The sequence below is a fragment of the Ovis canadensis genome, chromosome 3, assembly GCF_042477335.2.
Source record: "Ovis canadensis isolate MfBH-ARS-UI-01 breed Bighorn chromosome 3, ARS-UI_OviCan_v2, whole genome shotgun sequence".
NCBI classification, from domain to species: Eukaryota; Metazoa; Chordata; class Mammalia; order Artiodactyla; family Bovidae; genus Ovis; species Ovis canadensis.
In genome coordinates, this window is record NC_091247.1 from 83910924 (window position 1) to 83933552 (window position 22629).

At 40.3% G+C, this 22629-nt stretch overlaps 1 protein-coding gene across 5 annotated transcripts in view; it reads left to right on the forward strand.

The window, feature by feature from the left end:
* SLC8A1 (solute carrier family 8 member A1) overlaps window positions 1-22629 on the forward strand; it is a 379296-nt gene that overhangs the window by 20521 nt on the left and 336146 nt on the right. For 4 of the 5 annotated variants that reach the window (XM_069583489.1, XM_069583492.1, XM_069583491.1 and 1 more), the window contains one exon: window positions 2755-4586. In XM_069583489.1, coding sequence (XP_069439590.1) covers window positions 2755-4586 — 1832 coding nt within the window. Of the gene's footprint in view, window positions 1-2751; window positions 4587-22629 lie in introns of all 5 variants that reach the window. The other variant, XM_069583493.1, reaches the window with a different exon arrangement.

Here is a 22629-nt window from a genome sequence, read left to right on the forward strand (position 1 = left end):
AATGCCAGTGTCTTACAGTGGCCTCAGTGCCCCTCGTGACCTGTCCCTGCTGGGTTCCCAGCTCCTGAGCCCTGCTTCTGTCCACCACTGCTCTTTCACCACACAGGTTTCTTCCTGGTCCCTAGACTATGCAAAGCACAATTCTCATCAAGGTCTTTGTACCTAACTTGAAATTCTCTTCCTGCAAGTATCCACAAAGCTTGGGCCTCTTCTTCCTTCAGGACTTTGCTCAAACGGCACCTTATCAGCGAGGCCTTCTTTAAACTGTCCATTATAAAATCATGCATTCCATGTGTGTGCACATACTGACACACAAAACCTGGCACAGACACCATAACATACAGACTTCCTGTCCTATTGAAATTGCTCCCTACCCCCCACCATTACAGTGCTTTTTACCACCTGACATTTACATTTATTTGTTTGTTTCCTCCCCATTAGAATATAAGGTCTGCAAAGACAGAGACTTTAAAACAAATTCACTGATGAATTCTCAGGACCTAGAGGAGAGCCCATCATGTCCTAAAATTTGTCTGGGCAGCTCTCATAACTCTGTGGAATAAATTGCTGCAAGGTAGTTAGAACTAGGTCTGCCACTGTTCTCACAGGGATGGTTCAGGGTTACCTTGTTTTAAGAAGAGATCCTACAACCCGCTCAAGCCGAGTCATGCCTGAACGAGGAGATACGCTGACCATGAACTGCATATTTTTAATATGTTTCTTCTATTTTTCCACCTTTTACTTAGAATGGGGTCCGACCACCACAGCCCTCTGCTGGGTCTTCTTTAGTGTGAGGAAAATGTCAAAGCTTATCTCCCTATAGCGATGAGCTTTAAAAAAAAGTGGGGAGGAGGGTGCTTTAGGTGATGCCAGAATGTGCTGGGCCAGATACGGGTTCTCCTGGACCCTGGTGCAGTTTTCAGTATAAGCCATTGGCAGTAAGCCTAGGGCAGAGAGTGTAGGTAAATGTGGGGATGACTTAGCCTGAGGCCACGAAGGGGTCTAACCCAGCTCTACATTTAACTTTATGTCAGGCCACAGGACTAAGACCTGACTCAGGCCCCTTCTTATCCCTATGTCATTGGATGTTATAACTGGCTTTCCAGACCAGAGTCACCCTGACTTGCAGCAGATCCTTCTCTTCTTCATTGTTCCACTCTCCACCACCAAAATCCTGGAATCAGAGGTGATACAAGGTCACTGAGGGGCACAAACCTTGGTTACCTGAGCAGAGCGGTAGGTGGAGCGACCATGAACCTGGACTCCCACCCGTGGTGCTATAGCCATGTCCCCAGTTGCCTAACAGCCCTTTAATCCCATAGGTACTTTTGGTCACTGTCATTTTGCCACATGATTTAATTTAGCTGGAATTATTGCCCCTGTATTTTTAGGTCACTTGCGTCCTCTATGGAACTGATGTGTATTTTAGAATGACCATGAATAGTCTGACATTGACACAGAGAAGGATCATTTAAGGCTGGTAGCACTGATTTCACAGCCTGTCAGGCAAGACCTGGGCAGGACACATGCCCAGACCTGGGCCTGCTTATCTCCCTTTCCTGCCATGGGCAGCCTTCAGATTCTAGAATGAGATCTGTGCACAGATATGAAGAGCAGCGCTTGAAGAACCAGATGCCCAGCTGCTAATGCATCAGAAGACCTGGTGTTGCTGAAAATTAGGAGGAAATGTTCTGTCATCAAAACATGCTTTTAAAAACTATACTTATCGTGTGGAAATATTGCCTTACAACAGATTTTTTTTTCCCCTCAAGTGCAAATACCATTGAGCTTTGATTGCAGGCAAGCTGGAAGATTTCTCTGTGGTTCTAAGATCCATAGATTTGTTGTTGTTCAGTTGCTAAGTCATGTCCGACTCTTTGCAACCCTATGGACTACAGCATGCTAGGCTTCCCTGTCCTTCACTATTTCTCAGTGTTTGCTCAGATTCATGTCCATTGAGTCGATGATGCCATCCAACCATCTCATCCTCTGCTGCACTCTTCTCCTTTGTCTTCAGTCTTTCCCAGCATCAGGGTCTTTTCCAATGAGTCAGCTCTTCACATCAGGTGACCAAAGCATTGGTGCTTCAGCATCAGTCCTTCCAGTGAATATTCAGGGTTGATTTCATTTAGAATCAACTGGTTTGATTTTGCAGTCCAAGTGACCCTCATGAGCCATAGGACACAATTGCATTGAATACAGTGTAAACTGTGCCCCAGAATTTAAAGATCGTTACTAGGTCATGCATTTGTAGGATTTTTAGAATCTAAACTTCAGAGCATCACTCTTCAGATGATTTTGGCAATGAAACAGTTTTTGGAAGGTTGACTGTGTTAACCACAGTTTAAAAGAAGATCTGCCTTAGCAACAAGGAAAAGATTATTTAATGCGTCAAAACTTTGTGCTTTTTCTCATTGGCTGTCAGCATGCTTGTATGTGTGTTCAACAAGCCAAGGATATAATTGAACGTTTTCTTCCAGTAAGTCAGCTGTGTACATTGCTCATTGCTCAGTAAATGGGACTACATGTAGAAAATCCACAAGTGGAGAGATTGGGCTGTAAACATTACTAAGGATTGCTTTATCACAGATGGATTCTTAGAGTCATGATTCACCGTAGATGTTGTGATAGTCAAATATAAACAAACCATTGGTAAATGTAATAAAAACAATTGGGTCACTTGAGTGCTTTGGGTCCGGATCTAATGATGTGATTTTTTCCCCCACCCTCCCCCTTTCTTGTTCTCCCCAGTAGGTTGGGACAGTTGGAACTCTGCCATTGTCCAGCATGCTGCAGCCCCGTCTGTCACCCACCTTGTCGATGGGATTTCATGTGTTAGCCATGGTGGCTCTCTTGTTCTCTCATGTGGACCATATAAGTGCTGAGACAGAAATGGAAGGCGAAGGCAATGAGACGGGCGAGTGTACTGGCTCCTACTACTGTAAGAAGGGGGTGATTTTACCCATTTGGGAGCCCCAGGACCCTTCCTTTGGGGACAAAATTGCTAGAGCGACTGTGTATTTTGTGGCCATGGTCTACATGTTTCTTGGAGTCTCCATCATTGCTGACCGGTTCATGTCCTCTATAGAAGTCATCACGTCTCAAGAGAAAGAAATCACCATAAAGAAACCCAATGGAGAGACCACCAAGACAACTGTGAGGATCTGGAATGAGACAGTGTCCAACCTGACCTTGATGGCCCTAGGATCTTCAGCTCCAGAGATTCTCCTTTCAGTAATTGAGGTGTGTGGCCATAACTTCACTGCAGGAGACCTTGGTCCTAGCACCATTGTGGGGAGTGCCGCATTCAACATGTTCATCATCATTGCGCTTTGTGTTTACGTCGTCCCGGATGGGGAGACGAGGAAGATCAAGCATTTGCGTGTGTTCTTTGTGACAGCAGCATGGAGCATCTTTGCCTATACCTGGCTTTACATCATCTTGTCTGTCAGCTCCCCTGGGGTCGTGGAGGTCTGGGAAGGTTTGCTCACTTTCTTCTTCTTCCCCATCTGTGTTGTGTTTGCTTGGGTGGCAGACAGGAGGCTTCTGTTTTACAAGTATGTCTACAAGAGGTATCGGGCTGGCAAGCAGAGGGGAATGATTATTGAACACGAAGGAGACAGGCCATCTTCCAAGACAGAAATTGAAATGGATGGGAAAGTGGTCAATTCCCATGTTGACAGTTTCTTAGATGGAGCCCTGGTTCTGGAGGTTGATGAGAGGGACCAAGATGATGAAGAAGCCAGGCGAGAAATGGCTAGGATTCTGAAGGAACTCAAGCAGAAGCATCCAGAGAAGGAAATAGAGCAATTAATAGAATTAGCCAATTACCAAGTCTTAAGTCAGCAGCAAAAAAGTCGGGCATTTTACCGCATTCAAGCTACCCGCCTGATGACTGGAGCGGGCAACATTTTAAAGAGGCATGCAGCAGACCAAGCCAGGAAAGCCGTCAGCATGCATGAGGTTAACACGGAAGTGGCTGAAAATGACCCTGTCAGTAAGATCTTCTTTGAACAAGGGACATATCAGTGTCTGGAGAACTGTGGCACAGTAGCCCTGACCATTATCCGCAGAGGTGGTGATTTGACCAACACTGTGTTTGTTGACTTCAGAACAGAGGATGGTACAGCCAACGCTGGATCTGATTACGAATTTACGGAAGGAACTGTGGTCTTTAAGCCTGGTGAGACCCAGAAGGAAATCAGAGTTGGCATCATTGATGATGACATCTTTGAGGAGGATGAGAATTTCCTTGTGCATCTCAGCAACGTCAAAGTATCTTTGGAAGCCTCGGAAGATGGCATCCTGGAGGCCAGTCATGTCTCTACCCTTGCTTGCCTGGGATCTCCGTCCACTGCCACCGTGACTATTTTTGATGATGACCACGCTGGCATCTTTACTTTTGAGGAACCCGTGACTCATGTGAGTGAGAGCATTGGCATCATGGAGGTGAAAGTCCTGAGAACATCTGGAGCACGTGGAAATGTTATCGTTCCCTATAAGACCATTGAGGGGACTGCCAGAGGTGGAGGAGAGGACTTCGAGGACACATGTGGAGAGCTCGAGTTCCAGAATGACGAAATTGTGTAAGTTCTTTTTTTTTATACCTATGTGTGTGGTTGAGTGCGTTTGTGGTTGTGTGAACATGTGTGTGTTTTTTAAAAACTAAATGGTGAAGAAAGAATGGATTGGTTACTATACAGAACCACTTTCAAAGTATCAAAATATCCCAGCTTCTAGCTTATGTGCCTCTGATCAATATACTATATATGTCAAGATCCTAATGTGCTTTCATTTTTACTTTTATGCATTTACAGTTTTTAAGTACATTTATAGATCATGGTGAAATGAGTCTTCTGACAGAATTTATGCACTTAGTGATTAGTTAAGAAACTTGTATTCTATCTTGATCATGTAACAGACACACAGAAAGGGAATATCGCAAAAGTCACGTTATGTCCTAACTTCATTACTGAGTACAAATTGGGAAAGCCCCAAAATAATTTCCTGGCTACAAGGGTTGGCTGAAATGATTTTTGCTGCTTTTCTCTGACACTGTTTTTGTGATAGTATAATATTTCTGCTGAAATGCTAATGCTTAATTATAATTTAATGACCAATCCTGCCTTTTCAGTTTGATGCCAATGGGGAAAAGTCATAAAGTTCTTTTTTAGTTCTAGTCTGATTTTACTTTACATGGTTAAACAAACCCTTTTACCCTGCTGGCATAGGGATGATGAGAGAAATAAAATTCTAAGTGTCTGAAATGACAAGGAGCAGGTCAGAGAAAAGAAGTAGGAAACAATTAAGTTTTCCTATTGACACTTTACAGTGAAATTTGCCAACGCTGTAACATAGAATATCTGATTGTGTGATGATTCCTCCATTGGCAGAGGATGTTTAGAGAACTTTTCCTCCTTCCTTGCCTAAGGCCAGGGGCATTGCACTCACCAAAAGCAAACCAGAAAATATGACTCAGTCAATAATATCCAAACTGCAAGGATGGAAGAAAAGGAACTGTTTATAATATCTGCAGTGAAACATTCATTTTATTCAATATTTGAATATTTTCAAATGAATGATTATGTTGATGGGATCATTGACAACTTAGGAATTTCAGGATAAACAATATAAAATGTAGTTTATCAAAATGGTTAACTCTTGTTAATGGCATGTGACATCACGGGTGCATTCTCTTCAAGATGAAATTTCTTCTGTAAGTGTAGAGAATAGATACAAGGATTGGGGGGGCGGTGCAGAGGAAACAGATTTTCCTAAAAGAGGCTTCCAGTGTCTTTCACCTCTTTGACATTGTATTTATAGAGATGGGCAGTGTGCTATCACAGTGAAATCTAAGAGAGATTGTAATAGCCTTCCTTGGATGTGTGTGTGTGGAGAGCTTTTGCTCAGTATCTATTTTACATTGGTTCTTATGCTGTTAACATTCCACTTAGTGAGACATGTTTTGTTGGGACAGATACTTTACTGAAAGAGGGTAATAGGAAATGAATATCCTGCACACCCAAGGATGGATTTTCCCAAAGGCCTGTGTTGATTATGTTCCTGCCCACATTAGTACATAAACTTTATTTCTTTGCTGGGAATTCTTGCTCATTACATTTCATAATCATTTCAGTTATTGAACCCTCTTGTATTAGATAGACTTTTACATGGATTACAAGTGCTACTGCATATTATTAAAGGAATACTGCATGTTATTAAATGAATTCACAAGGGTAGCTCTTAAATATGACCAAATTGGTATTTTGTTCTGTTTACTCATTTTACCTAGGATGTTTTCTCAAAAAATGCAATATTGCTTTCTCTTGAGAATAATGGCTCTGTACTTGTTTGAGAGGCAGCTTTCCCTGTCTAGTCTGGTGTCCAGGACTTCTACCAAAGCATAAATAAATTTCTTTTGGGCAGAGTGTAGTAGAACAAAAAGACAGTGGTTCGATGGTAAAATTTAGTCTGTCAAGCTCTATTTCAAACATTCACCCTATGCCATTAAATGGATTTAATTCTTGCTATGGAAGGAATATTGCCAAATTTCAGCTTTAGAAATTTAGACATCTTGTGAAAACTGGTAAGAATCAGTGGAATTATCAGCATCTCTGTGTATGTGTTCTTAGGAGTATTCTAGATGAATAGCCATTCCTAGTTCTATAAAATTCTTCCTATCTTTTATGTGGTAAGTTGAAATATGAACTTTTAGAAATGACAAAACATGTTATTTATAAGTGTAATGAAAGTACATCCCTGCATTTTTTCTTCTTTCTAAAATTTTAAGGAATTTTCATCTTAGTGTTATAGAGTTTTACTACCAATAAGGTTTGAAGATAGTTAATAGGTCTATTACTTGAATAAATTTGTTGCGGTGACTGGTACTTAGCCTTAATCTAGGCATCAAAGATTCAAACAAAATGCGTCTGGGAAAACATGATATTATCAAATACCCCTTATTCTATTTTTTTTTAATGGGTTGTTTCTCCTCTGGTCGTTGTTTCCAGTGTCAGGTCCATACAGTCAGATCCAAGTTAAAAAGAGTCTGTCTTCATGCAGTCTAGGTGAAGTATGTAGACACAACTCAGTTTTTATCTTTTACAATGAATTTATATTTCATCCAATTACAAAGGTAATCTTGAGAGATGATGTTCTCAAACACCTAAAATACATGGATGGGACTATGGATACCCCTCAGCTTTAAAATTACTGCAGATGGTGACTGCAGCCATGAAATTAAAAGTCACTTGCTTCTTGTAAGAAAAGTTATGACCAACCTAGTGAAGTCACTCAGTCGTGTTCGAGTCTGAGACCCCATGGACTGTAGCCTATCAGGCTCCTCCATCCGTGGGTTTTTCCAGGCAAGAATACTGGAGTGGGTTGCCACAACTTAAACAGCATATTAAAAAGCAAAGACCTTACTTTGTCAACAAAGGTCTGTCCAGTGATGAAATTCCAGTCAAGCTATTTCAAATCCTAAAAGATGATGCTGTGAAAGTGATGCACTCAATATGCCAGCAAATTTGGAAAAATCAGCAGTGGCCACAGGACTGGAAAAGGTCAGTTTTCATTCCAATCCCAAAGAAAGGCAATGCCAAAGAATGCTCTAACTGTTGCACAGTTGCACTCATCTCACAGGCTAGTAAAGTAATGCTCAAAATTCTCCAAGCCAGGCTTCAGCAATACGGGAACTGTGAACTTCCAGATGTTCAAGCTGGATTTAGAAAAGCCAGAGGAACCAGAGATCAAATTGCCAACATCCGTTGGATCATGGAAAAAGCAAGAGAGTTCCAGAAAAACATATACTTCTGCTTTATTGACTATGCCAAAGCCTTCGACTGTGTGGATCACAACCAACTGTGGAAAATTCTTAAAGAGAAGGGAATACCAGACCACCTGACCTGCCTCCTGAGAAATCTGTATGCAGGTCAAGAAGCAACAGTTAGAACTGAACATGGAACAACAGATTGGTTCTAAATCAGGAAAGGAGTACGTCAAGGCTGTATATTGTCACCCTGCTTATTTAACTCATATGCAGATTACATCATGAGAAATACTGAGCTGGATGAAGCACAAGCTGGAATCAAGATTGCCAAGAATATCAATAACCTCAGATATGCAGATGATACCACCCTTATGGCAGAAAGTGAAGAAGAACTAAAGAGCCTCTTGATGAAAGTGAAAGAAGAGAGTGAAAAAGTTGGCTTAAAGCTCAACATTCAGAAAACAAAGATCATGGCATCTGGTCCCATCATTTCATGGCAAATAGATGGGGAAACAGTGGCAGACTTTATTTTGGGGGGCTCCAAAATCACTGCAGATGGTGACTGCAGCCATGAAATTCAAAGATGCTTGTTTCTTGGAAGAAAAATTATGAATGACCTAGACAGCATATTAAAAAGCAGAGACATTACTTTGCCAACAAAGTCCTGTCTAGTAAAAGCTATGGTTTTTCCAGTAGTCATGTATGGATATGAGAGTGGGACTATATAGAAAGCTGAGTGCCAAAGAATTGATACTTTTGAACTATGGTGTTGCAGAAGACTCTTGAGAGTCCCTTGGACTGCAAGGAGATCCAACCAGTCCATCCTAAAGGAAATCAGTCCTGCATATTCATTGGAAGGACTGATGCTACAGCTGAAATTCCAATACTTTGACCACCTGATGTGAAGAACTGACTCATGGGAAAAGACCCTGATTCTGGGAAGGAGTGAAGGTGGGAGGAAAAGGGGAGGACAGAGGATGAGATGGTTGGATGGCATCACCGACTCAATCAATGGACATGAGTTTGAGTGGACTCGGTAGTTGGTGATGGACAGGGAGGCCTGGCATGCTGCAGTCCATGGGGTCAGACACCACTGAACAACTGAACTGAACGGCTTTATTAGATAGTTTTTAAAATCTTTTGTTTGTTTAATGATATGCATGAAGCCAGAATTTATGATGCTTTCCACAGCATCTTAAAGCGATTCTTGGAAAAGCCTGGATTTAAAATATATCTAATTAAGAAGTCATTAACCAAGGTTGAAATAGAGTTCAATCTGATCAGGGAGGGAGATTAAAATACAGTCAGATTTATTGATTCATTGTTTTCAAGAATAAGATAGATGCCTAATCTTTGACCTCAGTTTTAGTGTAGAAAAAGTCATTTAAATTTATAAAATAGGCATGTCTGTCTTCATTCATATTTTTTTATAAATGAGTTGAATTATTTCAACTTGACCCTTTTAAAGATCAAAATCCATATTTTAGGAAAATACCATTTAGTGGTAAGTGCCGCTTGTGGTCTCAAATAAAATTTATTCTCAGCAAAACACTTGAAAATTACAATGCAAACACTCATTAGACAGATATAATTAACAATTAACACATGCTTTTGTATAAATGCAATCAATGACAAATACTAAACCCATGCTAGCTAATCCTGACTTTCAACAGGGAATTCTGTCTAATGTTAACAGCTAATAAAAAATAAATGAAGAATATGCTAATTTGATTTGTGGTTAGGAAGGTGACATCCAAAAATTTGAAGTGCTACTAATGTTTGTTCTTTAATGATGCTAGTTTCTTGCTAATAATTATAGAAAATGTTGTTCGGTGTTTCAAGGTCTAGCTTGACTGTTCTGGAAAATGTTAAGGTTAATTAGTGTAGATACAAATCAAATTTAATTACTTAGTTATAGCTCAACAATAATATCAATTTTGGAAGATTACTCAAAACATCATGAGCATTTACTGCTATATATTTAAAATGCAAAGTTGGAAAATGAAGTATGTAGGTCGCTTAGCAAATCATTTTACTGGGAGTTTCTAGCCATAATTTGTTAAGCAATGGATCTGTCCAAAATTAATTTAGCTCTAGAGACTATTAATGTTTACAAGTTTGATTGCAACGTCATTACTCGAGCAATACAGTATTTATTGTATTGCTAATACAATAGCAATAGCTATTCGCAAATAGCAAAAACAACATGTAAGACATCTCAACAAATATAGCTCTTGGATGCAAAATATTTACATAACTTTTTTGGAAAAATATGTAGAAAAGAAATTCCATATAGGCTTTATGGAATCGTAATTATATTCCAGGGAAAATAAGTACTTTGTTTTTGCTATTTATATTACCAGTATTCTTTTCTTGCTCTATAGAATACCAAGGAATAAAGACTTAGCTATATGATAAAACAATTCAGAGAGTAGAACAAGAAGGCAGTCAGCTATAAAAAATGAAAAAAATGTTAAGAAAAATTTGAAATGATCAGAAAAAGAATAATAATTGTATTTTGGGGGAAATCAGAAATGGTGAACAATACTAGAGAAAATAGTGTTAGACAAAAAAGACTATTAGCTCATACTACCTTGAATCCAGCATATTCTAGACTTACTTTGTGGCAAAAGTATTTATCTGTGACATTTAGCCAATTAAAATGATGGAGGCATGACACCTTACATTGATAAAAAATTTTCCCAAGTAATATAAAAAATTTAGATGGAATAATTTTAGGGTTTTAATGGACTTCCACTTTGGATTATCTTTTCAGACTGGAATATTTATCTCTTTTAGAAGCAAACCACATGTAATATCATTTGAGAATCTAAATTGTAACTATAAGAAATGTTTTTATAAATGCATATGTTTTCATGAATGCATAACTACTATAAAAAATAAGACAGGGTAAGAGCCAAAAAAAAAAAAAATGATGAGTTCTAATTCACCGCTGCTGGGAACCTAAATTGATTATGGGCAGAAGGGTTGTTTACCATGTCAACTAGGTTTCTGCCTTTGCTACTGTAATCTCATTTTCCCACTGCAGATTAGAGTTTGGGGTTATAATAGAATTATGTAAAGAAATTTTATCTTAGCAAATGAGATGTCTTAGTTTAGACACACTGAAGTGTTTATAGGACTGCCTTCTGAGTCATCATTCAAGGCCATCACATAGAGGGCTGATTGATTTTCTGGTTCAGGGTTAGAAAAGAATTTATTTATCAATCAGTCTGTACATACTTACTAAGCTACTAATTTGCACTCAGCACTGGACTAATTATTTTGAAGGAAACAGAAGAAGTATCTCCGAATACTCTAAAATGGGGGATAATGAGATAACATTTTAATCAGTATAAATATCATTCCAAAGATAAGCCATAAGTTGTAGGAGAAGACTTAAGTTGGGGTAAAATATTTGCATTTGCAGAAGGCATAATTGGAGAGAAAAGTAATGTTCATTTTAGGATGGAATCATAACTTGGAAACCTGAGTATGGACATTTTCAATATATTGGACAGTTCTCAATGAAAGACTCACTGAACATTAATTTTCTTTCATAAAATTTTATTTTTTTAAATTATGGTTGATTTACCGTGTTGTTAGTTTCAGGTGGGTAGCAAAGTGAGTCTGTGTGTGTGTGCTTATTTTTGGTTATATTATTTTCCATTATGGTTTATCATAGGATGTTGAATATAGTTCCATATCCTATAGAGTAGGACCTATCCATTCTGTATATTACTATTTTGCATCCGCTAACCCCAAACTCCCCCTCCATCTCTCTTCCTGCCCCACTTTGGCAACCACAGGTCTGTTCTCTGTGTCTGAGTCCGTTTCTGTTTTGTAGATAAGTTCATTTGTGTCATATTTTATATTCCACATATAAGTGATATCATTTGGCATTTGTCTTTCTCTGTGGGCCTTCTCTTAAGCATGATAATCTTTAAGTCCACCCATGCTAAATAATGGCATTAGCTCATTTAATGGGATTTTAAATCATTATGAAGGCATTTAAATTAATCTGAGTATATATCCCTTTAAGCCAGTCACAAACTGACCAGTGTTGCATTAGTCTACTTATATGAGATATCTAAAATAGTATATATCACTCATAGAAGCAAGAGCAGGATGGTGGTTGTCGGGGGAAATGGAAGGGAAAATGGACAGTTGTTAATCAACAGGTATAAAATTTCAGTTAATGCAAAATGAGTAAGTTCTAGAAGTCTGCCATACAACGTCATACCTGTAGTTAATAAAATTGTGCCATGTACTTAAAAATCTTTAGAGAGTTGGATCTTATCAAGTGCTTTTTAATACAATAGCATAAAAATTTTTAATTGTTGAAAAAAGAAAAGTGTGTGATCTACTTAAAAATCAGCTTATGTGCTTGCCCCTCTGTATCTTAATGCCTCTTATTGTTTATAAGCAAACTTTACAAGATTTCTAAAAAAAATATTGCCAGTATTTTCTTTTGCACTTAGTGGGATTCGTCCTTGGTCTCTAGAAGCAGTTTTGATTTCCTGTAGTGCTATAGCCACTGGAATAGTCCTTAGCCCATTTTGCCTCCCCTCTGGCTCCATTTTCTCAGAGTTAACCAGTGTGTAACTGTCATCTCAGTAGAACCCAAGTAGATTTCACATCATATTGTGAAGTAGGGAGAGATTTTCCTTGTTTTTTTTTTCCTGAGGACCCTGGTAACCCATGAAAAGAGATTTAAGCATGCTGAATTCTTTGGAATGGAGCCACCTTGAGGGTATAACACCTATGATAGGATGTGATTTGTTGTTTCACTGCTCTTTGTTAGCCAAGGTGTAGAAAATTGCCTGTGGATTACAGTATCTTGAGAACCATAGAGGTTTTCCTGTAAAGTATCTCCACCATGTTTTGCCATGGTTACTGAAATCCACTCACTGGAGATTCATCCTTTGGGATGAGAAAGCTGTTAGGTCCCTGTGTGTGTGTGTGCCAAGCCGCTTTAGTCATGCCCAACTTTCTGCGACCGTATGGACTATAGCCCACCAGGCTCCTTTCTCCATGGAATTCCCTAGGTAAGAATACTGGAGTGGGTTGCCATGCCCTCCTCCAGGGGATCTTCCCAACTCAGGGACTGAACCCAAGTCTTATGTCTCCTGCATTGGCAGGCGGGTTCCTCACCACTAGCGCTACCTGTTAGGTTGCTATCATGTTCTAAAGGCCGTGTAGCTCTTAAGGGTTATCCTTACAACAGCAAGTGTGGCTCTGTGCCCAGTGGTGGGAAAGGAAGAAAGGACACCCAAATGTAAAGTGGGCCTGTGGCACTCGAGATGATCTTCATGATTGCCTTGGGTGAGCCCGCTGAGGGGAACCTTGTGGAAGGTATTGATGGAGCAGACCAGCAGCAAGTGGGGTTCTGCTGTGGCTATCCACACCGCCTTGCAGCTTCTGTCCTGGGAGTGGGGAAGTCCAGAAGGTCCTGGGGGGGAAAACAAACGGTCAACAATATGGCCAGAATTAAAGGAAATCTCCTCCTTTGCTTCCTCTCCTGGCTCCACAGACTGCCTACGTAATACCAGATCTGCTTGCCAAAGGTTGAGCCAGCCAGAGCTCTTTCTTCTCGCAGGCCTATACAGCTGTCTCTCTGTAGAGCCAGGCAAAATAAACAATGCCTTTTATTTCCTGCCTTTCTCCCCAGGACTTGTGTTCTCCATGACATTTTCTTTCCCTCTTACAGTGTCTCCGCAGGGTTACATAGGGGAATAGTCATTGTGTGCTTTGTGATCATTGAAGATACAGAAGCAAGGGGCAAGAACAGCCAAAGCAGACATCAGGGAGATTTCATTATGCCCAGGAATATAGATACTAATGATGCAACCTGGCATATTTTATTTCTAGATACAATTTTTAAAGCTTAGGTATGAGAGATCCTGAGTACTGGGTATCCTTGAAGCTCTGCGGTGACCCTTGAAACCAAGCCCACTGTACTTTTCCACGTTAGACTTTCTGAGATAAAAGATGGACGTAGGAGGAGCTCTCGACTTGGGTTCTGTGCCCAGGTTGGAGCTCTCCTTTTGTCCCCTACTGGCTTTGTACCTTTCAGCAAAGGTACTTAAGCTCTGAGTCAGTTCCTTTACCTGTGAAACGAAGATGACAGTGGTAAATGTTTTGATGGTGTTGGTAATTGTGATGGTGGTGGTGGTAGTCATGCCAGTGATACTGAGGTGATAGCGATGGTGTTGGAGGTGGTGGCTCTGGGCAGGGTGGTGGTAGTGATGCTGATGGTGGTACTGGAGGTTGTGATTTGGGATATGGTCATGGTATAAGTGGCAGTAATTGTGGTCATAGTGATGGTGTGGGAGGTGGTAGTTTTGTCTGTGATGTAGAGAGGGAGGTGACAGTGGTGGAGAGATGGTTTTAAGAGGTATTGCAAGCCAGGTTTCATGTTATTTTCCTTACAATATTCATTTGATTAAATCCTCACAACAATTATATCGCTGTGCTCAGTTGCCCAGTCGTGTCCGACACTTTGCGACCCCATGGATGGTAACCTCTCAGGCTCCTCTGTCCGTGGGGATTCTCCAGGCAAGAATACTGGAGTGGGTTGCCATGTCCTCCTCCAGAGGATCTTCCCAACCCAGAGATCGAACCCAGGTCTCCTGTATTACAGGCGGATTGTTTACCGTCTGAGCCACCATAGAGCTATTGGGTAAGTGCTATTGTACTCACTTAATAGTTGGAGAAATTGAGGCTTGGAGAGTAACTGGTTTTCTCTGGGTCAAACAGCTAATGAGAGAGGACCTGGAATTTAGCAGTAGGGCTTCCTGACCGTAGAGGTTAGTCTCCTCTGGGCTGTTCTTCTTTCCCTTTACGTGGCTGTCATAGGCAAGGCAGGGACAAACATGAAGGTCATAGCGCTGTGCTCCTGACTGCATGTGGTTGTGCAGCTCTGCAGATGGGAAGCTAGAAGAGTGATGTATCTTTTCTGGATTCTTGAACATGCATTCACCATGATGCCCCCCACACTCCATCAGTCTAGAAGAGCCATGATTAACTGAATTTGAGAAGCAGGAAAACTCTAAATGCTATAATCCTTCCATCTCTGCAACATGCCCAATTACTGTCTGTTCTCTCTCACGGTATTTATTTCCTCTTGTTCCTGAATAGTAAAGGAGCTCTATTAGTAGCTTTCTGTCATTGCCTGCACTGGCTCTGTGTCTTAACTTCCTTATATGGCTGAACAGTGAATGTAGCTTTTCTTAAAATAGCAGTTTCTTGGTCTGTCTGTCTTTTTTGTGTGTTACAAGACAGTGTAAATTAATGATGACAGAGTGTACCAGAGGATGCTTGTTACTTTGTGTCAGCACTACTACCAAGTTTGAAAAGTTACATTCTTTGCCCCTGGAGGTCATTAACAGTAGGAATTTTTGCTAGGAGGTTTTCCTAGAAGAAGGGACCCACATGACAGTTCAACTGATACAAACCTACTCACAGCAAATGGAATTTTTAGCTGCTTATTTAAAAGTTCAATTCAAAGTCCCTCTTGCTTTTGAGCTATATTCTTTAGGACACAAGAACAACAACAACAAAACACTTTGAACTAAAACCAGATAACTGTCCAAAGACAACTTGCGTATACTTTATATCAGCTCAGCATTCAGGTATTTCAGTACATCATTTGCTTTCAAGCATAGTTTTATTTTTTTAGACTTTTGCAGGTGAATTATTGGTCTGTTTGGAGTAAATTCATTGTCAATATATTTATAAATATAATTAATTTTAACATTTAAAGGTAGCCCCCAACTGTTCATTTTCAACAGAGAACTTTTATCTTTCACATACGTTTATTACTTGCCAAGATAAAGGTGGGGAAGCAAAATTAAGTCCTATTAACATGTAGTTTAATTTTGTGGTGATGGTTAAGTTACTAAGTCCTGGCCACCTCTTAGTGACCTCATGGACTGTAGCCTGCCAGGCGCCTCTGTCTTTGGGATTTCCTAAGCAAGCATACTGGAGTGGGTTGCTGTTTCCTCTCCAGGGGATCTTCCTGACCAAGGGATCCAATCTGGGTCTTCTGCATTGCAGGAGGATTCTTTACCAACTGAGCCACCAGGGAAGCCTAGTTTAATTTTTAGGGCATAATAAAACAAAGGGGGAAAAAGAAGTAATCCCCTAAGGACAGCTCTCATTCTAGCATACTAGACATTACAATCTTAACTTGACACCATCCTAAAGTGAGCTATTTAGTTTAATTTTTAGGAAGAGAGAAAAAGGGAGAGAATAGAAAGAAAATGGAGGGAGATGATGAGCGAGAAAGAGAAGTTAAGGCGGGGAGAGTAAGAAAAGAATGGGAGCACGGAGAGAAAGCAAAAAGAGGGGAGGAGAAAGGCAGGCAGAGAGACAAGAGATGGAGGCTGAGAATATACAGCCCTGATTAGAATTTGGCTATTACTAAAATGGAGTGAAGCCTGGAATTCATTCAGAATCTTGCTCAAGCACACAAAAGATAGTCTTTGAGTAAGAAAGTAGACCTGGGGTTCACTTAAACTGCTGCTTTATTAAAAACAGCCACTTTGTCTTTGGAATGAAATGGACAGACAATTGCCTGAGTGTGTTTGAGGAGCCAGAGGAAGGAGGTGGGATCCAATAGTGATGGTACCTGCTCCACTGATGCCTGCTTTCAACTGTTTTATGTATACCTGTCCTGTGTCAAGTCCCTTATAAGATGCTGGGACAGGAGTGGTGACTAGGACGTGGCCCCTGGCATGGAGAGTCTCTTGCTGGACCTGAGGAGGTAGCTGTGCACATACGCAGTCCTGCACTGATGTGGCTGTTGCACCATACAGCTTCTGTGTGCCTTCCTTGTTGCTGTTCAGTGCCTCCGGATGGGGATTTTGGCACTGGTGTGAGGCTGAGGAGGAATGATGCTCAGCTCTCAGCGAGGCTGCTAGCTGTAGCAGCTGCACTGTGCCTGCTCTTGTCCAGACGAAAGCCACACTGCTCCCTCTCTCTCCCTGTCTAGCTGCCCCACATGGCTCCCATCACCATTTGACTGCCCTCTCTAATAATTGCCAGAAGTGTAAAGATTGGGAAGAATTCAGATCTGCTTCATTATTCATAGCCTTGGTGAACTCAGGGATGTGAAGTAGAGAAAGGGTGTGTGTGTGTGTGTGTGTGTGTGTGTTTGCACGCTCAGTCTCATCAGAGAAAGGGTGTGTGTGTGTGTATGTGTGTTTGCACGCTCAGTCTCATCCAACTCTTTGTGACCCCCTGGACTATAGCCTGCTAGGCTCCTCTGTCCATGGAGTTTTCCAGGCAAGAATACTGGAGTTGTTGCCATTTCCTTCTCCAGGGGATCTTCCTGACCCAGGGATGGAACTTGTGTCTCTTTGCTGCTCCTGCGTTGGCATGTGGATTCTTTACCACTATGCCTGGCATAGTCATTTACAAAAAAGAAACACATTAAAGATAACAAATCATATGAAAACCAATTAAGTGAATGTCACTTGGGTGTGTCTGACTCTTTGTGGCCCCATAGACTATACAGTCCATGGAATTCTCCAGGTCACACTACTGGAGTGGGTAGCCTTTCCCCTCTCCGGGGAATCTTCCCAACCCAGGGATTGAACCTAGGTCATCCACATTGCAGGTGGATTCTTTACCAGCTGAGCTACAAGGGAAGCCCAAGAATATTGGAGTGGGTAGCCTATCCCTTCTCCAGGGGATCTTCCCAATCCAGGGATCAAACCGGGGTCTCCTGCATTGCAGGTGGATTCTTTACCAACTGAGCTATCAAGAAAGCCCCAAAACCAAATAAGTGAAGCTTAAATCCTTTCTTATGGAATTTTAATAAATTGTCAAGTTGCAAAATATATACATCCACTGCTTGATCTGCTAAAATCATCATATCAATTTGTTACAATGTTTTATTTAAGTTGACATTCCTGTCAATGTGTATTAGGGTAGCCTGTGTAATTTATTGTCCAAATCAGAGCACTTTTTCTAGTAAAAGAGAACACCATTAATAATTATGCAGGTGTAATAATTAGGAAGTGTGGGATGATAATACTAAATTTAAGCACTCTCTGTGTGTATTGTTTCAAAAAAGAAGAGATTGTGTTTCTGCTAAAGACACTTGTAATAAGAGAGCCATGGTCATCAGAAACGAAAGACTTTGTATCTGATGTTTCTGTTTGCTTCAATTACCCACATTCTACCCATTTTTTTCAATGAAGCTATTAAAAAATCATCTTAATACAACTTGGCTGGTAAGCACATCTGATGGAATGAGGACAGATATGAGGAATTAATTAGATTAGAGGCAATGGAAGAGGGAATCCATTATACCCAAACCACAACTCCAATGGTTTGTTAGTCAAACCACATTGGCAGGTTTCCTTTTTATTTTTTATTTTTGCATGGATTAAACAATTGATTTTTCTTCTCCATCTTCAGGGAAATTGTAGAGGCCGATCTATGGTATTCTAAGTATAACATTGTCAGCGGCACTTGCAAAGTTACCAATTATGTCTTTATTTAAGAAAAAAGAGAATCTCAGAAGTCCCTTCCAGCTTTACAATGTAGTTCTTCAGCAGCATTACACCCTCCTGCGACACGGTGGCTTGTCTTACCTTTCTGTTCTTCGGCTTGCTTGTGGAAGCCTAGAGAAACGCTTGGCGAGCTTCTAAGCTGCTGTGTTTCTCTGGGCTATCCCTGCCGTCCGTGCGTTCCAGGATCACTCCTCAAGGCCTTGTCCCTACATATTCTTCCATTCTCTCCTGCCACAACCATCTGAGCCAGATAGTCCATGCTTTTTGGTATCCACATGATGCAAATCCATCTGTCTTTCTCCCCCAGTGTTACCATCTGCAAAAGGCTTTCTCGAATTGATTCCTACTGTCTTATTATAAGTATACATCACTTCTTCTCTTTTTTAAACCTATAATCTTTTCAGAATGGCTGTATAGGAGTAGGAAGAACAATATATTGACCTCTAGGCATAAGCCAATTCATTCCAATCAAGTTAACTCTGTTTTCTGTGTTACATATTTGGATTCATCATAAAGTATGAAACATGAGGCTTATTTATTGATTTATAAAAAAGGCGAAAATACTGTAAAATTATTTTAAACAGTGAATAAACTTCTAAGAGACTAAAACAAGTCCTCATTTAAGCGTAAAAGTGGATGGAACAGAAAAATATTTGAAGAATTCAATATTTAAATTAAGTAATGGGTAATTAGAATGATTTCCATTCTAATGGAGATTAGCCCTGGGCGTTCTTTGGAAGGAATGATGCTAAAGCTGAAACTCCAGTACTTTGGCCACTTCATGTGAAGAGTTGACTCATTGGAAAAGACTCTGATGCTGGGAGGGATTGGGGGCAGGAGGAAAAGGGGACGACAGAGGATGAGATGGCTGGATGGCATCACCGACTCAATGGATGTGAGTCTGAGTGAACTCTGGGAGATGGTGATGGACAGGGAGGCCTGGCGTGCTGCAGTTCATGGGGTCGCACAAAGTCGGACACGACTGAGTAACTGAACTGAATGGGTAATTATAGCTCAGTCAAAGCAACAACAGTGGAGAATTTAACACAAGGAAAAATCAATCAGGAAAATACAAAATCAGATATATTAAACTTGGAAATATCCTTTCATAAAAAATAAATCTGAGTTTTAATTGACCACACTCGTGTTACTCAGCAGGAGATACAGGTAACAATATGCAATGGCCCTAGTGTGCACACATCAGTCACACCAACGCACTGGAACACACCTGGTTGCTCCAGCTCATGTGCAAGCCTATTTATAGATGCACACGTGTACGGATATTTAATTACCTCCAGTCTACCTGTCTCTGTGACTAGAACCTCAGTAGTTCCCAGAATTTTGGTCTTCATAGAGGATATTTTTTTCCAACAAAATTGACACCTAAAATAAAAGAGAGCAAAGAATGCAACTTCATTCATTAGTAGCTCTGTAATCACTGTGATTTGTGTTTCAGTTTATAAAATACTTGAAGGGCATAAACAGTATTTTTACATTAGGGAAATCAAGGTTTTAGTTTTCTGTTTCTAAATTGTTCTTGCAATTAGAGTACCATTTAAACATTAAGTTTTTTTCTCTTGCATACTTCTTAAACATTTCTTTTTTCAATCGGTATAAAATATGAGACAAGAAGGGGATTTTCTGAGCAGCTGTTAGGCGGTGTCTCAGTCTGTATAACTCAGGCAGTACTTAGTGAAGCATGTCACCAGGTGCCTACGACAGGTCAGCTTATCGTTCATGAGACCATGTGCAGCTGCTGAGATTTACGTCTATTACACTTTTACCTATTTATCCAGGGATTAATAAATATCTTCCTTGTAAACAAGATAGGAATGAAACTCCTTGACACACATTAACCTTTGTATACCTTGAATTCCTACTTCAGTTAGTTCAGTTCAGTCGCTCAGTCATGTCCGACTCTTTGTGACCCCATGAATCGCAGCATGCCAGGCCTCCCTGTCCATCACCAACTCCCGGAGTTCACTCAGAGTCGCGTCCATCGAGTCAGTGATGCCATCCAGCCATCTCATCCTCGGTCGTCCCCTTTTCCTCCTGCCCCCAATCCCTCTCAGCATCAAAGTCTTCTCCAATGAGTCAGCTCTTCGCATGAGGTGGCCAAAGTACTGGAGTTTCAGCTTTAGCATCATTCCTTCCAAAGAAATCCACAGGTTGATCTCCTTTAGGATGGACTGGTTGGATCTCCTTGCAGTACAAGGGACTCTCAAGAGTCTTCTCCAGAATTCCTGCTTAAAGGATGTTTATTTAGATTGATCATGCTGTGCATTTTATGTAATAAAGCCTCCAAAAGCTGTAAGACATGAGTGTTTTCATGTTATATGAAACTCACATGGTGTTTGGAGAATAGGAACAAATACAAGGTGTAAAGTAGATCGATGCTAGTAACACTTGAATTCTTCTAGAATTTTTCTTTAATAAGAAAAAAGAGGATCTGATTGTGAAAATTCTTAAAATAGATAATTTTAAAGATCAAAAATGATAGCCAAAAAATTAGACTCTGAACTTTTCAGAGTGTACCTAAATGGAGTCAGTAACCACAAAAGTGTTCATCAGTAGTTTTCATCTATAGCAAAATTGTGTTTATGTCTTCCTAGTTGATAATGCCATGATAATATGAAATAAAAACTTATTTTTATTATTGTGACTGATGTACATCTTTGTAAGGTCTTCCCTCATAGCTCAGTTGGTAAAGAATCTATTTGCAGAGCAGGAGTCCTGGGTTCGATCCCTGGATGGGGAAGATCCCCTGGAGAATGAAGTGGCAACCCACTCCAGTATTCTTGCCTGGAAAATCCCATGGACAGTAGAGTCTGGTGGGCTTCGATCCATGGGGTCACAGAGTCAGGCACGACTAACACGGACATCTTTGTAATTTTAATAACTTTGGTTTTGTAGACATTATATTTGCCAATGCATTTAGCAGAAATTTTTGAAATCAGTAAGATTAATTGTGCTGTCTTCAATCTGTGCCGGTGGAAGTGCCTAAGAGACATATTTTTAGCAAGGAAACAGCTTGAATATACTTTCTCTTAAAGTTGTGCTCCCTTCCTGTGGTCAAGAAATGTCATCAATTAAGAGTGTGTGCCCCCGCAGAGGTCCCTATGTTATATAGTTGGTTTCCATTTAGCCGTTTTCTATTCCATACATGGTAGTGTATGTAAGTCACTCCCAATCTCCCAATTCATCCTTCCCTCCTTCCCCTAAATGGAGAGGAGATCCAAAAAGGTGGGAATATATGTATACATATGGCTGATTCACTTTGCCATATAGTAAAAGCTAGCACAACCTTGTGGAGTAGCTATACTCCAATAAAAATAAAAATAAATGTTGGTCAGATAGTTTAAAAGAAAAAGAAAAGGAGTGCATTCCCCTCCATGTTAAATATATGGCAGTGAGTGGTATAAGTAGATAATTTTTCTCGGACTTTAGTCCAGTGCCTGATATACTGAAATGGATCTAACTAGATGATCACAAAATGAATGTAAATAAATGTAGTACCCCTCCATGTTAAACAGCCTTTGCGTTGGCAGAAGTAACACATTCACGAAAACTAGTGATATATAGGGTGAGTTAAGTACACTTCATATATTATCGGAATCACAAGCCATCTCACCCACAGGATTATTCAGCTTCAGAGACAAGAGTCACAGTGGCAGGAGATTGCTTTCTCCATGATGCTAATGTATTCTGACACATCCCTGAGCCACCTGTATAGCATGAGTGGTAGAGCATGGTCCTGATGCTCGTGAATCCGGAGTCAGATGATTTGGTTCAGATCCTCGCTTAGATGTTTATTTGAAAGGTCATGTTGGTCTGGTTGTTTAGTGTCTCTGCCCCAGTTTTCGCACCTATTAAGCAGGATAAATAGCTCAACATCAATGCTTTTTATGAGAAGTAAATTAAATTACATATGTAAAAGGATGAGAACCATGTCTATCACATGGTTAAAACTCAATCCCTGTTGACTTTTATTAAAATACTGACTTTAAAATAGTTCACGTGTCTGTTAAAAAAATCATGTACCCAATATAAATATTTTCAAAAGATAAGGAGAAAACTGTAAATGACTCACAAACCAGAGATGATTAACCTTTTACCTTTTTGTATATATAATCTTTGTTTTGGTCTCTTTTGCTTTGTAGGTGTCTGTTTAAAATAGTCCTTATATAAATAGAATTCTTTAAAATCTTAATAGCTGAACAGTTTTCTATTAGTTGCTTAGTGTTAGTTGCTCAGTCGTGTCCACCTCTGTGACCCCATGGACAGTAAGTAGCCTGCCAGGCTCTTCTGTCCATGCAGTTCTCCAGGCAAGACTACTGA